Source organism: Mastigoproctus giganteus, chromosome 2, assembly GCF_048544385.1.
Source record: "Mastigoproctus giganteus isolate SK-2022 chromosome 2, ASM4854438v1, whole genome shotgun sequence".
Lineage (NCBI taxonomy): Eukaryota > Metazoa > Arthropoda > Arachnida > Uropygi > Thelyphonidae > Mastigoproctus > Mastigoproctus giganteus.
In genome coordinates, this window is record NC_143576.1 from 26,257,050 (window position 1) to 26,272,403 (window position 15,354).

The following is a 15,354-nucleotide window of genomic DNA, read 5'->3' on the forward strand; positions in this document are numbered from 1 at the left end:
TTCATGTAGATATTATGAAGAACTGAGTGAAAACAGAGGAATTTAGAGATAACGAAGTTGAAACTTCCTGGACAGGAGAAGAAATAAGGATTGGCCTTGAGGAAGTAGAAATATTTGTAAAAAAAGGGGGAAATGGAAAGGCGCTTGGACCTGGAGGAATGAACATGGAGCTACTAAAATACGGAGGAAGAAAAATCATCTCATTGCTCACAGGACTGTTTTACAAAATATGTTGAGAAAAAATACCATCAGAGATGGAGAACATCACTTCTGTGTTTAAGAAAGGGGATAGAAGAAATTGCTCAAATTACATAGGAATCTGGTTTAAACCCAATTTCAAAGATTTTTTAATGGGATACTGAAAACTAAACTAGAGAAAGGAATAAGGATTTCTGAGGAGCAGTGTGGATTTCCAGCTTGACGGTCCTGTATTGACCATTTATTCACAGCCAAGCAGATTCTGGAAAAATGCAAGCTACTGGACAGGATATAGGATTAGTGTTTATTGACTTTGAAAAATCAAAACATCTACCTTTCAAATCTTTTGTTTGCAGATGACAAGATAATGATGCGGAGGATGCTGACTGTATGTGCAGAAAGCTATTGGAATGATATAGAAAATGGGGTTTGACAATAAATTTCAATAAGATGGAATATATTAATTCAACAGGGGACATTTTGAGTGTAAATGTAGCACAGATAAAGAATATTAAGAAGTTGAAATATCTAGGAGCTGTTACGCAGATGGATGGTTCATCTGAAGATGAGATTACAAGAAGAATTAATGAGGGAAGAAAGGTCTTGGGATTGCAGAATCCAATATTATGGAGCAATAATATTCTCCCAAAAACCAAATGATTAATATACAATGCAATATTTCAGAATGTCTTACTGAAAACAACTGTATGAATCTGAGATATGGGCTATAAAAGAAAAGCAAGGGAAGAAATTGCTAGCTGTTGAGATGGATTTTTGAAGAATATCTAAATTAGAAAGAGTTAAGAATGAAGACATAAGAAAAGCAATGGAAGTTCAAATAAACATCATTGACAAAATAGATCAGAAAAGATTAGAATGGTATGGACACGTTATGAGAATAGGGGAAGAGAGACTACCTAAAAAAAAAAGCAATGGAATGGACACCCCTAGAAGGAAAAGGAGAGGAAGACCTAGAAGCATATGGAAAGAGGGAGTGAGGGTGGCAGTGGAAAAGAGGAAATTGAGGAATGGAGACTGGGAGGACAGGAATGGAGGAACTAAATTAAAATATTAAAAAAATAATAATAAATAAATAAGTTAGGTCAAGGATAACCGTTGATACAATGGAAAAATCCAAAGAAGAAGAATATCTTTATTTTCTGTATTTTTTTTAAGTTGAAGCCAGTTTTGTCACCACCTTTGAATAGGTAATCCTAAATTGGTAATCCTAATATAAACCATTACATTGCAAAAAAGAAAATAATAATAAAATTAGTATTATCTACCAAAATATTAATGAAATATGAAAAACAGTCCCTGAAAAAAGTTGGCCCCCTTTTTTGGGGCTTAATCCGTAGAGAATGCTAAAATGGGAGTTTGTTGTTTTATGTGATTCACAGTGAATGCTGATGCATTCACTAGTGTCATAAGAAAAATTTACTCCCATCCTCACCCTACTTTGTAAAAGTGGCATGAAAATACTCATTAACTAATGAGTGTACCTTAGCAAATTTAGGTGCTGCACTTCTCATTCTGTGCTATATTGAAAAACTCAACTACATTAAAATTTTAGCTATCATTATTTTGTTTCCTTTCATTGTTTTTAGTTGTGTTTGCTTAGAAATAAATGCAGTATTTAACTTTAAGGATGTAACCTCTGTTAACATGGTTTTTTTTTTTTTTTTCCAGTTCCGGTGTGTTATACCAAAACAGCCATCTTTTAGCAGGACATTCACATCGTCAGCACCATAGTAGTGGTGAAGACGGTCTTGTCCCTTCCACTGCCCCTAGCAAATGGCCAGGTAAATTAAAATTGAATAGATGCCTTTTGATACAAATGAAATCTAATATCGTACCTTGTCATTTGAAATTAAATTTTAATTCACAAAATATGAATATATTTGTGATTTAATTTTCATTTGCAGAATACATATTATACTTTTACATTCTTAAAAAATAAGAAACAGTAGTTATTTATTTATTTGTTATTTGGTTTTTATGAGCATTAGCAACTAAGGCCATATTGCTCCGGGAAGATGCAGTGGTCATTCCCTGACCTTTCCGCATTCTCCGTATTTGGTGGTCACGGGCTCGAACCCCGGTCTAATCAAGAAGCGTGTGCTATGCACTGCCGCTCCTGCCCACCTGGCTACGGAGGCACCGGCAAGAAACAGTAGTGGTTTTAAAAATTTTGATAATGAAGTTGTTACATAACCATTTTTTTCAGCACTTTCTGTCTGTTTTCAGTAATGCTAAAGTGAGCTCACTTTTTCTTGGGCTGTGATCCTTAAATTAACTGACATATTTATTTCTGAAGATATTATTTATTAGTAGTGACAAATGATGCAAGGAATCAAGCTTATACAGCATCAAGGAAAAAAACTACCCACTACCCACTTCACAACACTAGATACAAGTTTGTTCCAACAATCAGTCAAACTTTCTCGCATTTTTCCTACAACAATCCTTCTTTAACCAATGACTCCATTATTTTCCCTGGAACAGACGTTAAGCTGATAGGTCTCTAATTACCCTTATCTTTTAATCAAGAGTATTGTTTCATCCTGTTGCCTCACTAACATACTGCTGGAGAAAACAGTCCTGTAATAAATCCACAAAATTCTTACAAGTGTGTGCGTGCACGTAAGAAACCCACAAATCCCAGAGTTACTAAGAGCAAAATAGGTGCGTGTATACTTGTATGTACACTAATTATAATAAACAAATTTGATTAATTTTCATACTGGTTGAGTCATCAAATGAGGAAATTGTAGGGATATTGAAGATATAGTACTACTCAGATGTAAGGGATGTAGAATCTAAATATATTGAGTACAGTGTTTTGATTAAAATCTATTGTCTTTTGAGCTGATTATTATTATTTTTTTTTTTATGAGAACCCCAAACACGAGAGGTATTAGAACCTATAGTACTTAGTACCGTGCTTGGGTGGGAGGTTGAGAAGACAAAAGAAGATATTTGTTGATATTGGACTTGAACTTCTGTAGATAGTAATTTTCAGGAAATACGTATGAAGGAAGGTTGTTCCAGAAAATGGCAGTTGAATGAATAAATGAGGAAGATCAAAAGTTGGTTCTGTTTCGGGTTTGAAGTTGGACAGAAAATGGATGTTGGCTGGTGGCGGCACGTGTTCGGACTGTTTTGAAAGAGAGAGCGGGAATTATAGAAGCCAATTCAGAAGAACAGTGCCCATGGAAGTATCTGTAGAAGAGGCATGCAGCAGAAACAGTGCGTCTATGAGAAAGAGAGTGGAGAGACTCTGTTAGAGATGAATCATTAATTAACTTAACTGCCCTCTTCTGAATGGAATCAAGAAGACTGAGAGAGGTTTTGGGGGCACCACCCCAGATGTGGGAACAATATTCCATGGCAGGGCGGATTTGCGATTTATACAGAGTGAGCAGCTGTTTGGAAGAAAAGTAACGCCGAGAGCGAAAGAGAAAACCAAGTTTTTTAGATGCAGAGGAAGCAATATTTGTAATGTGCTTGTGCCAAGAGAGATTAGAAGTCAGGGTAATCCCCAAAAGAGATATATCATTTTGCCTAGAAATCGGAGTGTCACTAAAGATAAGCATAGGAGCAGAAGAATCCTTTTTGCGAGATATAAGACAAGATTGAGTTTTAGAAGGGTTGAAATCAACTAAGTTGTCTTTGCCCAACTGGAGAATTACCTGAAGATTGGCATTTAAGGAATTGGCAGCAGATTTTCGAGAACTTGAAGCTGATTAAGCTGGACAAAGTTTCTCAAAATGGAAAGTTGAATGCAATGTGCTATCATCGGCAAAACTATGGATAGGATTTCCAGTAAATGGAAGAAGGTCATTGATATTCAAGAGGAAAAGAGTGGGGGAAAGAACTCAACCTTAGGGGACACCGGCATTAGTGGAGAAGTTAGAAGACAGAGAGCCATCTACCATCACCCTCAGTGAGCGATCAGAGAGAAAACTGGATAACCAATTACTAAAAACAGTTGGCAAACCATAAGATGGAAGCTTGTTTACAAGACCTTTATGCCAAACACGATCAAAAGCCTTTGAGATGTCAAGAGCAACTACTTGTGTTTCTCCCTGAACCTATCCATTGAATTAGTCCATAAATGGGTAACATAAGCCAGAATATCACCAGTGGATCGACACTGACGGAATCCATACTGGCGATCGTTGATCAGACGGAAGGTTTCTAGGTAGTTTAAGAGTTGGCGGTTAATTGATTTCTCCATTACTTTAGAAAGAGTAGAAGTAATTGCAATGGGACCATAATTGGATGGGAGGGATTTGTCACCCTTTTTAGGAACTGGCTGGATATGAGCAAACTTCCAAGCAGAAAGAAAAACACCTTTGGAATAAGAAAGTGAAAAAAGGCAGCAAAGAATAGGAGTAAGTTCAGGAGAACAGGTTTTGAGAACAAGTGGAGAAATACCATCAGGACCTGGAGCTTTCTTAGCATCAAGGTTCATCAAAATCCTTCTGATATCCTTTTGACGGAAGACCTCAGGAGGCATTGAATGGAGCGTGTTAGGAATGGTGGGAGGTGTTTTACCAAGATCATTAATACATGAGTTCGAAGAAAAATCGGATGCTAGCAGGTCAGCTTTATCCTTGGCTGAAGTGACAACAGAACCATCTGGTTTGGACAGAGGTGGGAGCAGAGATGGGCAAAAGTTGCGGCCAATAGCTTTGGCAAGAAACCAGAATGCTCGGCTACCATTAGGGCAAGAAGCAAGTTTTCTACTCTTAGCCTGTTCAAACTCTAGTTTGGACTGATTAATAACTGCTTTACAATTGTTGCGAGCTTTGGTGTAGGCAGAAAATGAAACTGAAGAATTAGAAACAAGCCGATTACGATATGCAACATTCTTCTCTTGGACAGCCTTAGCACATTTATTGGAAAACCAAGGTTTAGATAAAGGACGAGATTTTAAAGTGGAGTGTGGGATAAAGGATTCCATTCCTGCAAGAATAATTTCACTGACACGATCTGAGCAAACGTTGACATCAGAAGTTTTGAAACAGTAATCAGACGAAGGAAAATAAGAAAAGAAGTCTCGCAGGTCATCCCATTTTGCATTCTTGTAATGCTAAACAATACGAGGTTGGAAATAGCCATGAGATAAAGGTTCCATTGGAGAAGAGACAATCACCAAGTTGTGATCTGAAGTGCCTAAAGGACCTCTCACTTCAACCTTGTACTTAGAAGGGTTGTTTGTGAGAAAAAGATCAAGCGTATTGGCTGTATGATTAGGATTGTCCGGTATTCTTGTGGGTAAATGAACAATCTGTGCTAGGTCATTAGTAATTGCAAAAGCCTCAGCATCTCGACCTGCTGGGTCGGTGTGACTAGAAAACGGAAGCCAGCTGGAGTTGTGAACATTAAAATCACCAAAGAAAATTACCTCACTGTTAGGAAAGCTGGACTGGAGAAAGTCAAGTTGCAAAGAGAGGAAGTCAAAGAGCTCCAAGTGATTAGTGGAGTTGGGAGAACGGTAGAGACAACAGATGAATTTTACACAATGAGGTAGAGAGATTTTAAGCCAGAGAAGATCAAAGAGAGGAGATTCCAAATTGCCAAGTCTCTGACAGGGAATATCAGAACAGACATATGGACAAGTACCACCTTTGAGGCGAAAGGAATCATACAGCAAATAATTTGGACATCTGAGATGAGCAGTAGTTGAATCAACTGATAACTGAGATTCAGTCAGAAAAAGTACATGGGGTTTGGAAGACTGCAAGTGGAAATGGGCATCGTTGAGATTGGAATTGAGACCACGTATATTTGTGAAATGAATTAGGAAGTCCTTGGGAGGTTTAGATCTTTTCACAGATAAGCTTGCTCTATTATTTTGACAATTCATGGTGTATTCAATAGTAAGAAAAAGTGGGTGGGACATGCTGTATGAAGTAATGAAATTTTTGGATATGGCGTACATTGGTAAGAATATACCCAGATCCTTGACATAACGTGGCCTCGACAATGCTCCCTGCATACACACTACTCGGACTCCCTCCAGTCACTGTCTGGCAGAGTAGAGGTAGCAAGATTATACACTAGCTGATCCGGAAGCCTCCTATAGAGAGTTACCAATAGGTTTGGTCCGGTGTACTATCTAGCGGCCGGCCTGCAAACACCGTTTTAGAGCTGTACCCTCGAAATGTAAGGAATATTGGATCTCGCCACGACATTCATCATAACCTCAAAAATCATCAATCATACTGCATGATGGAAGAGATAGGGAAGGGTTGGCCGGAACTTAGCTCTAGAGACTAAACATGGGTTCCACCACTTCAAGCCTCCAATAGGCAAAGTGGTGGTATTTCACCGGTTGATGAGAGTCATCTACCACCTAGTACTGCCTGGTAACATAGAGGAGCGGCGTTCCTCCATGTGGTGTGGGCACCACACCTCGACCCCTGCTTACGTTGGTTCACACCTGGGTGGTCACCCACCATATACTTGTGCATGTAGGTTATACCCAGGATTACTAACAGTCCCACCATCGTGAAGGTGCAAGCAGAGGATTTGGCTGTCATAGACGTCCGGACTTCGCCGAAATTGGGTCCACTTGACTTGAGTGTCACCCGAATATCAGTTCCATCAGCGTTTTAGACTCCCAGGTAGCAAGAACAGCTTGTCTGGCATGTCTGAGAGAATGTCTGTGACAACCTCAAGGACCAAATATATAAGTGTGTTGTTCAGAAATGTGTTTCCCAATATCGAAATTGCAATAAAGATAGGGTTGTGGAAGAACAAAAACAACATAAATTGTTAGCGAAATTTCAGAGATAGGAAACTTGATGTACTGATTGTTCTGAAAAATGGGCCATGTTCGATTACTACAGTTGGCAGTAATCAGAGTGATTCCAATCTATATCCCATTGTGGTGACTCTTGTGTAATAAAAAAAAAAAATTGGGAAATCAAAAGTATTAGCTTGCTGTCAGAGCTACATTCCATGGTGACTCTACAGTGTACAACATTGGGCATCTTCTGAACAATATGAAAGAATGTGGGATTCCTTCAAAAAACTTACTGTTAATGATGTGCCTATTATGTTAAGCCTAAAAACTATAATAGCAAGGTTATTAAAAGAGGAGATTGAGCACTTAGCAGTAATAGGCTATCCTTGTCACTTTATAAAATGTGTGCTGGAAAGGGAGCTATGTGCCAACCTGTGAATGTGGATGAATATTTCATAGAAATTTACTTCTGTCTAGAAAGAAGTACTAAAATGATAGATGAATAGATTTAAATAATTTCAATTAATACCTGCCACTGAAATAAAGTATTTTGAAGCATCCTGGCACAAGTTTGCTGTCTTTGATTAATTATGTAATTTGACTGGTAGAACAGTGGCAACCTTTGACAAATCTCTTTAAAGAAATAGAAATGCTGAGAAAAGCAATAGTTTATCCCCATCTAATGCTGAAGAGTTTTGGGCATCTGCATCTCCCTCTACCGCAAAACCAGTGTTCTCCGAGTACTGGCTCTTGAAGTGGGCTTGCGACAAGCTCAACCGAGCTCCGAACCACCACTATGGCAAAACACTCGACATACCAAGGCTTACGTGGCTTATTGATGAAAGGAGACTCGTCATTATGGTCATACTCATGACTGATCTCATCTCCCTTCCTTCTTTCTGGGACAACTACTGTGCGTGGAGGATCCAAGTGGCGCACCTGCATGCAACTCCACAGCTCTTCAAACATGCCAAGGCCACCACTATTATAAACTGACCCCAATCAATGTACTCTATTATTCAATCAAATCCAATGTATATGATCATGAAATCCAATGTATATTCTTATGTTATGTTATGTATTTTGTAACTAAGGTTGTTATACTCACTTAATATCTAGTATACTTAATTATTTATTATTATTAATTATTATTAGCTTATTTATTATTATTTTGCTTTTTACCCTTTTGGTTTATTCAGGCAACCTTGCCTTCATATTACTTTGTTTTGGGTAGTTGCAACTATACTATTATATAATCATCATCTGTGTTGCAATAAAGATTTTTCTCTCACTTCTCAGAATTACTAAATTGAAAAGTACAACAAGCAATTACAGTGAGTGGCACTGTTCCAGTTCATGATCCCAACATTTTGAAAGAAAAATTGAACTCGACAAAAACAACTTCTGAATGGAAAACTTCGGGCAAAGGCAATCCTAAACAGCCAGCTGATAGTTCTAGGTGTGTTATCCTCATTTTTGTGGAAAGTCGGTTCATGTTTCTGTTCTCTGGCTTCAGTAAAGCAATTTGCATGTTTCTTTTAAATGTTATGAGGGTTTCTTTTAAATGTTATGTGCTGCTGTAACAGAAAGAAGGAAGACGCCTGTAAAAAAATTTTGAATTCGCTGAAATTGGGCATTGTTCAGTTATCAAGTTTCTCACCAAAGAAGGAAATAGGCCAGAGGCCATTCGTTACAGGACGGTGGCTGTGTATGGCAACAGTGCACCTTCAGAGTACCAGGTAAAATTCTGGTCAAAACAATTCAAGTCGGATAAAGAGCCCATTGAAGTGATCCATATCAATGAATGTCTGTGACAGTGACCATTCCAGAAATGTGCTAAGCTGTGGAAACCCTTGTGCTGAATGACAGACATTTAAAGGTGTCCCAAATCTCTAGATAATGTGAAATGTCTGATGTAACAGTTATAACCATCTTCCATGAACATTTGGGAAAGAGTAATATCAGTGCAAGGTGATTCCGCTGATTTCTGACCCCTGTGCAGAAGCAATTCAGAATATGGTGTTGAGGAGAATTTGGAAGGGATCCTGAAACTTTTATCTCTAGAATTGTTACGGGTGATGAAACATGGGTTCATTACTGGGATCCTGAGTCCAAGCAAGAATCATTGCAATAGAAGCACAAGGATTCTCCCCTACTTAAAAAATTTTGTATACAACCTTCAGCTGGCAAGATCATGGCCACCATTTTTTGGGATTCTGAGGGAATTTTGTACATTTACTGCTTGAAACACAAGCAGACAGTCACTAGGGAGTCATGTGCATCCCTACTGTACAATCTAAGGGATGTCATAAAGGAAAAATGTCGTGGGAAACTTTCCAGAACTATGCTGCTTCTTCATGACAACGCACCAATGCATATGCTGTTGCTGCTTTGAGAGAGACGGTGACTTTACAGAACTCATCCATTCACCTTAGAGTCTGGATCTGGCCTCCAGTGACTATTTCCTGTTTCAACAACTCAAGAAAAATGTACATGGACATCCCTTTGCTGATAATAATGAACTGAAGTCTTCTGTTTCTGCGTTCTTTGATGTACAGGACAAAGAATGTTATTTGTCTGCTATTTCCTCATTGCAAACAAAATGGAAAAGTAGTTTGAAGTTCAGAGGAGTTGCATCAAAAAATAAAAACAGATTTTTGCCTCTATCTCTTTTCTTTCATAAGTAGGTAGATAACTTATTGAATGTCCCTTGTATGTCAATGTTTAAAAATTCAAACAAATTTTTAACTTATACACATCACATCTATGTACTGAGGTCATTACTCCAAGATGGATATAACTAGCAACCCTCCCATCTCTTCCATTATGCAGTATGACTGATGTCTTTTGAAGTTAGCATAGACATGGCAAGATCCAGTCTTCCTTACATTTTGAGGGTGTTTGCAGGAGAGCTGCCAGATAATCCATTGGACCAAACCTATTGATAACTCTCTAGGAGTCCTCTGGATCAGCTTGTATATAATCTCACAGCCTCTAATCTGCCAGATAGTGATTGGAGGGAGTCCGAGTAATGTGCATCTGGGGTGGGGGGGGGCATTATCGAAGCCACATTATATTAAAGAGTTGGATATATTCTTGCCATGTGTACACCATATCCAAAAATTTCATTACTTAATACAGCATGTCCTCCTCACCTTTTCTTACTACTGAATACGTCATGAATTGTAAAATTGATAGAAAAAACTTATCTGCAAAAAGATCTAAACCTCTCACACACTTTCTTGTTCATTTCACATATATATGTGTTCTAAGTTCTAATCTCAGTGATATCCATTCCCACTTGCAGTCTGCCAAATCCCATGTACTTTTTCTGACAAAATCCCAGTTATTAGTTGATCCAAACCACTGCTCATCTCAGTTGCCCAAATTATTTGCTGCATGATTCCTTTCACTTCAAAGGTGTTACTTGTGTATATGTCCATTCTGATATTCCCTGTCAGAGACTTTTTAATTTCGAAGCTCCTCTTTTCAGTCTTCTCTGGCTTAAATCTCGCTACCACATTCTGTCAAATTCATCTGTTGCCTCTATCATTCTCCCAACTCCACTAACACTGGTCAACACCAAAAATGTTTCTGGCTTGAAAATAGTCAATTCTTCTTAATTTTAGCACGAGAAAAACTAAAATAACATTTAAAACTCTTAGTTAGCTCTCGTTCCACGATATAGCCCCCTCTTATGATTTATGGGAATATTGGTGAATACTAGGGAATTTTGTAGTCTAGACAATAGATAGATTGGTAACACTGAAACAGAAACTGATAAGCCATGTTTTTTTTTTTTTTTTTTGTATTTCTGTGTACCATTTACCTTGCAAGTGATATTATGAGTGATGTGTTTTTTTTTGTTGTTGTTTTTTTTTTTTTTTTTTTTTTCCAGGTTTATGGAAAAAAATTATGTAAAAAGCCAGGATGCCACTTAAATGTGTTAACAGTGTTGACAATTTTTGTTGTGTGTGTGGTGATGTGACATTTTCCACTCAGAAATGCCAGTTGACTTCACTTGTGATACATAATTAATGAAATTAATTTAAAGTTTAGACTCCACACTTTGGAGTCTCATGTGAAGATGGGGTCACTGAGGAATAATGGTCAATTCAGGCCTTCAACATCACAAGATCCTGATTTTGTGCCAGAATCTGAGTCGCCAATGAATCACACAGAATCACTCAAGGTGAACTTAGTGATCTAATTCGAGACCTAGATCTAGCATTTTTAGCATTAGCATTAGTAGAGGCATTTGATGCAAGAAAGCAAGCTTATGCAGCATCAGCCAAAAAAAAAAAAAAAAAACCCACTTCCACTTCACCCCTCTGTTCATTCAAAATACCTGTCCAGCTGAGCCTTAAACTTATTTAAGCTATCAACCTCCACCACAAGGGATGGAAGTCTGTTCCACCAACCAACCACCCGCTGGCTAAAGGCAAATTTCAGCACGTCTATCCTACATCTGTCTTTCCTCAATTTGAATTTATGCCCTCTCAGGTGATTTTTCTGAGCAAGAGGAAGAATCCCATCAGCATTGAGCATGCTTAAACCATTCACGGCTTTATACACCTCTATCAGATCACCTCGCTGGTGCCTAGTCTCCAGACACTGTAATTTGCAAAACTTAAGCCTTTCTTCGTAAGAGCACCCCTTTGTTCCATTCACTAATCTTGTTGCCCTTCTCTGTACTCGTTCCAGCAGCTCTACATCCTTCTTGAAATGAGGCCTCCAGACCTGTATACGGTACTCTAGGTGTGGCCTGACCATTGCCTTATACAATGGAATAATCACCTCCTTATCCCTGCTGGAAAAATTCCTGTATATCATTGACAATACTCCATGAGCTACTCTTGCAGCCCGTCTGCACTGCTCAGAGAACTTCATATCTGCCTGCACAACCACCCCCAAGTCCCTTTCATTCTCTACCACTGTCAGTGTAGTACCACAGAGTTGATACGTTGCTCTGGGGTTGCTGTTTCCCATGTGTAGTACTTTACATTTGTCAATGTTAAACTTCATTTGCCACCTCTCAGCCCATCTGCTCAACCTTTCCAGATCCTGTTGCAACAGCATAGTGTCAGTAGTGTCCTTGACAACCCTGCCAACCTTTGTATCGTCTGCAAACTTGGACATTAAGCCCGATATACCATCATCAATATCATTTATAAATACAGAAAACAATAATGGACCCAACACTGAGCCCTGAGGGACTCCACTAATAACATCAGTCCACGATGAGCAGTGTACATTGATTACCACTCTCTGTCTTCTCCCCCTCAACCATAGCTTTATCCATAGCAGCAATTTGCCTCCAATGCCACACTGCTCCAATTTGTGCAGCAGTCTTCCATGTGCAACAGTATCAAAAGCCTTTCTAAGATCCAAGTATATAATATCAAAGTTATTCCCTGCATCCAGTTCTTTTGTGACTGCATCATAGTATCCAATCAAGTTGGTCAGGCAAGACTTCCCCTTAACAAAACCATGCTGTGTCTGAGCTATAACTGAAGTTTTGTCTAAATGATCCTGCAGTGCTTCTTTAACCAGTGCCTCCATTAATTTTCCTGGAACAGAAGTTAAGCTCACAGGTCTGTAATTACTTGTGTCAGCCTTTGATCCTCCTTTGTGAATTGGGGTCACATTTGCACATTTCCAGTCTATGGGTACCTCCCCTGAGTCCAAGGAAGCTCTCATAATTATGGCTAAGGGTTTGCTTACTTCCTTTGCTGCCTCCTTTAATATAACTGGATAGATCCCATCCACCCCCGGGTGCCTTTCTAGTGTTTATCTTCAACAGTTTCTCCTCCACTTTACTCCCAGTTATTTCAAGATTCTGTAGCTTACTGCTAGAGTTGAATACAACTCTGGCATTCCCCTCGCTGAATAACTCCTCATGTGTGAATGTCGATGCAAAATATTCATTTAGTTTGTTAGCTACCTGAGCAGGATCATCAACAGTTGACCCATCAATATCAAGTGGACCAGTCTGATTCATCCCCTTCCTTCTAGAGTTTACATAAGTAAAGAACTCTTTGCTGTTTTTCTTTGCATCCCTTGCCAAGGATTTCTCGTAATCTGCCTTCGCCTGCCTAACCTCCTTTGTAACTCGGTTACATATCAACTTGTATCTATCATAGGCTTCTGTGTCATGTGTTAATTTGTAAGTATCCCATGCATTTTTCTTCTCTGCCATATGTCTCATTAGTTCATCTGACATCCATTTTGGCCTAAACCTTGAACAATATTTCTTAGTTGGTATGTAAAGCCTAGTAGCTTCCAAGATAAGTTCTTTGAATGCTTCCCATTTTGAATTTGCTGTTGGTAACTTCATCAGTTGGTCCCACTGTGTAGAATTTAAATACTGTCTCAGTCCATCGTAGTCGCCTTTACGGAAGCAATAACCCTTCCCTTTACCCCTAATGGTAGTTACCTCTTTGAGTAAATCCCACTTCAGCACACTGTGATCACTGCCACCTAGTGGTTCATTTATCTGCAGATTCTTAATGCATGAAGAATCACTGCTGGTAATCAAATCAAGAGTATTACTCCCTCTAGTTGCCTCCCGAACATGCTGATGTAGAAAACAATCATCCAATAAATCCACAAAAGCCCTGCTAGTGTGTGAGTAACCAACCCCCAAATTCCAGTCAATATCTGGGAAATTAAAATCTCCCATTATAAGACTCTCTGATTTACTGGCCCACTCTATTTCCCTGTACAGTTCCTTATTATACTCATCAGAGTCATTAGGCCTATAGCACACTCCTACTCTCAATTTTGATCTCCCAATGTTTATGTCACACCAAACTGACTCAACACTGCACTGTCCAGCGATGTCGACTGGCTTCACTTCCTTTTTTTTTATGTGTTTCTTAACTAATAGCATAACCCCTCCCCCCTTCCTATCCTGTCTATCCTTTCTGTAGACGTTGAACTCCCCAAATTGCAGTTCTGCATCCCTTATATCTCTGTGACACCACGTCTCTGATATCCCAACAATATCTGCCTTCGATGTTTTGAGGAATACCTCAAATTCATCAAATTTATTTACTAAACTCCTAGCATTCGTGTACACGCAAGTATACCTGCACCTATTTCTATTCTTAGCTACCCTAACACAACCCATGTGTTTACTTATACCGCAGTGGCTCCCAGCAATCTCTGAAATACCATGCATCTTGTTTTTCAGGCTTCTGCTTATTCTAATAGAAGCAGTGCAAGAATCTTTCACCTCTGCCAGTGGCTACTGTCAAACTATTGTCCTTTGTCTCCCCCTAAGCTAGCAGTTTTCCGACCCACCTAACACTGCCTCGATAGCATCAGCAAATATTCTTGCACCATCTATCAAAAGTTAAACAGAACTTCTGGGATCAAGGCTCCAACAGTGGAATCTTCTGCAACCAAATGTCAAGGTGTCCGCGTACAGGAGCAGGCAGAATGCTTTGACTCCATTTTTCTTTAAAAGTGAAAACAACCTAGTTGCCTCTAGCCAGTGGGTGGTTGACAGTTGGAATAAACATCCATATTTTGTAGCAGAGGTCAGGAACTTAAATAAGTTCAAGGCAGAACTAAAAAAAACACCTGGAGTGAAATGTTGGGTGAAATGGGAAGGGTGTTTTTTTTTTTTTTTTTTTTTTTTGGCTGATGCTATATAAGCTTGCTTTCTTGCATCATATGCCATGCTATTGACTACCCTTTGTTAGATCAGTGCATTCTACTTGGGGATTGCTGCTGTGTTGCCTGATCCAGAAGTGTAAACTCTGGCTTTGTGTTCCACAGTTGAGAGCTTTATGTGGCCCACATTCTAATTACTTCTAGGCATACACCCTATTCTAGAAGCTCTCATAAATGCCCATCAGAATGCTGAGTTTGTGCCTGATTTCTTCATACTGTTTGCTCCGAACACACCCAGAGACATCCTGCTTGGCTATTCGTGATCTATTTCAGATGGGTCACCAAATCTTGCACAGCAGCGGCATATTTTGTAAGGCCATGATTTGTAGGAGAACTGCTCCTTCATATCTTCCCAAGCCACAGCATTCCCAATACACTGAGCTTAGAGCAGCTGAGGTGTGATTTCCATTTAAATTCAATTTAATATGTGAATAATATTACACTAAACTTATGAATAAATTTAGTTCAGTATTATGTATTACATATATATTATCTTGTACCATTACGTTCATAGAGTTTTAAATTGTTTATTTTACTAGAAATAAAATTTCTTAGCTAAGAACAAAAAAAAAAAAAATGCCAACCTGCATGTTTAGATCCTACAAGCTACTTTTTTACTGTAGTTAAAATCCTACAATTCTACCATGTACTACACAGCTAGTTATGTTTGACCCAAATGACTGATGCAAAAGCTCTACAATTGTAAGTCATAACTTAAC

At 38.8% G+C, this 15,354-nt stretch overlaps 1 protein-coding gene across 3 annotated transcripts in view; it reads left to right on the top strand.

Moving 5' to 3' along the window:
* Window positions 1–15,354, top strand: part of Rbcn-3A (rabconnectin-3 alpha) — a 980,796-nt gene that overhangs the window by 650,949 nt on the left and 314,493 nt on the right. For all 3 annotated transcript variants that reach the window (XR_016547873.1, XM_090388469.1, XM_090388476.1), the window contains exon 40: window positions 1,888–2,000. Coding sequence is in view for 2 of the 3 variants with exons in the window: in XM_090388469.1 (XP_090244595.1) it covers window positions 1,888–2,000 (113 nt within the window). In the remaining variant the exon portion in view is untranslated. The remainder of the gene's footprint in view (window positions 1–1,887; window positions 2,001–15,354) is intronic.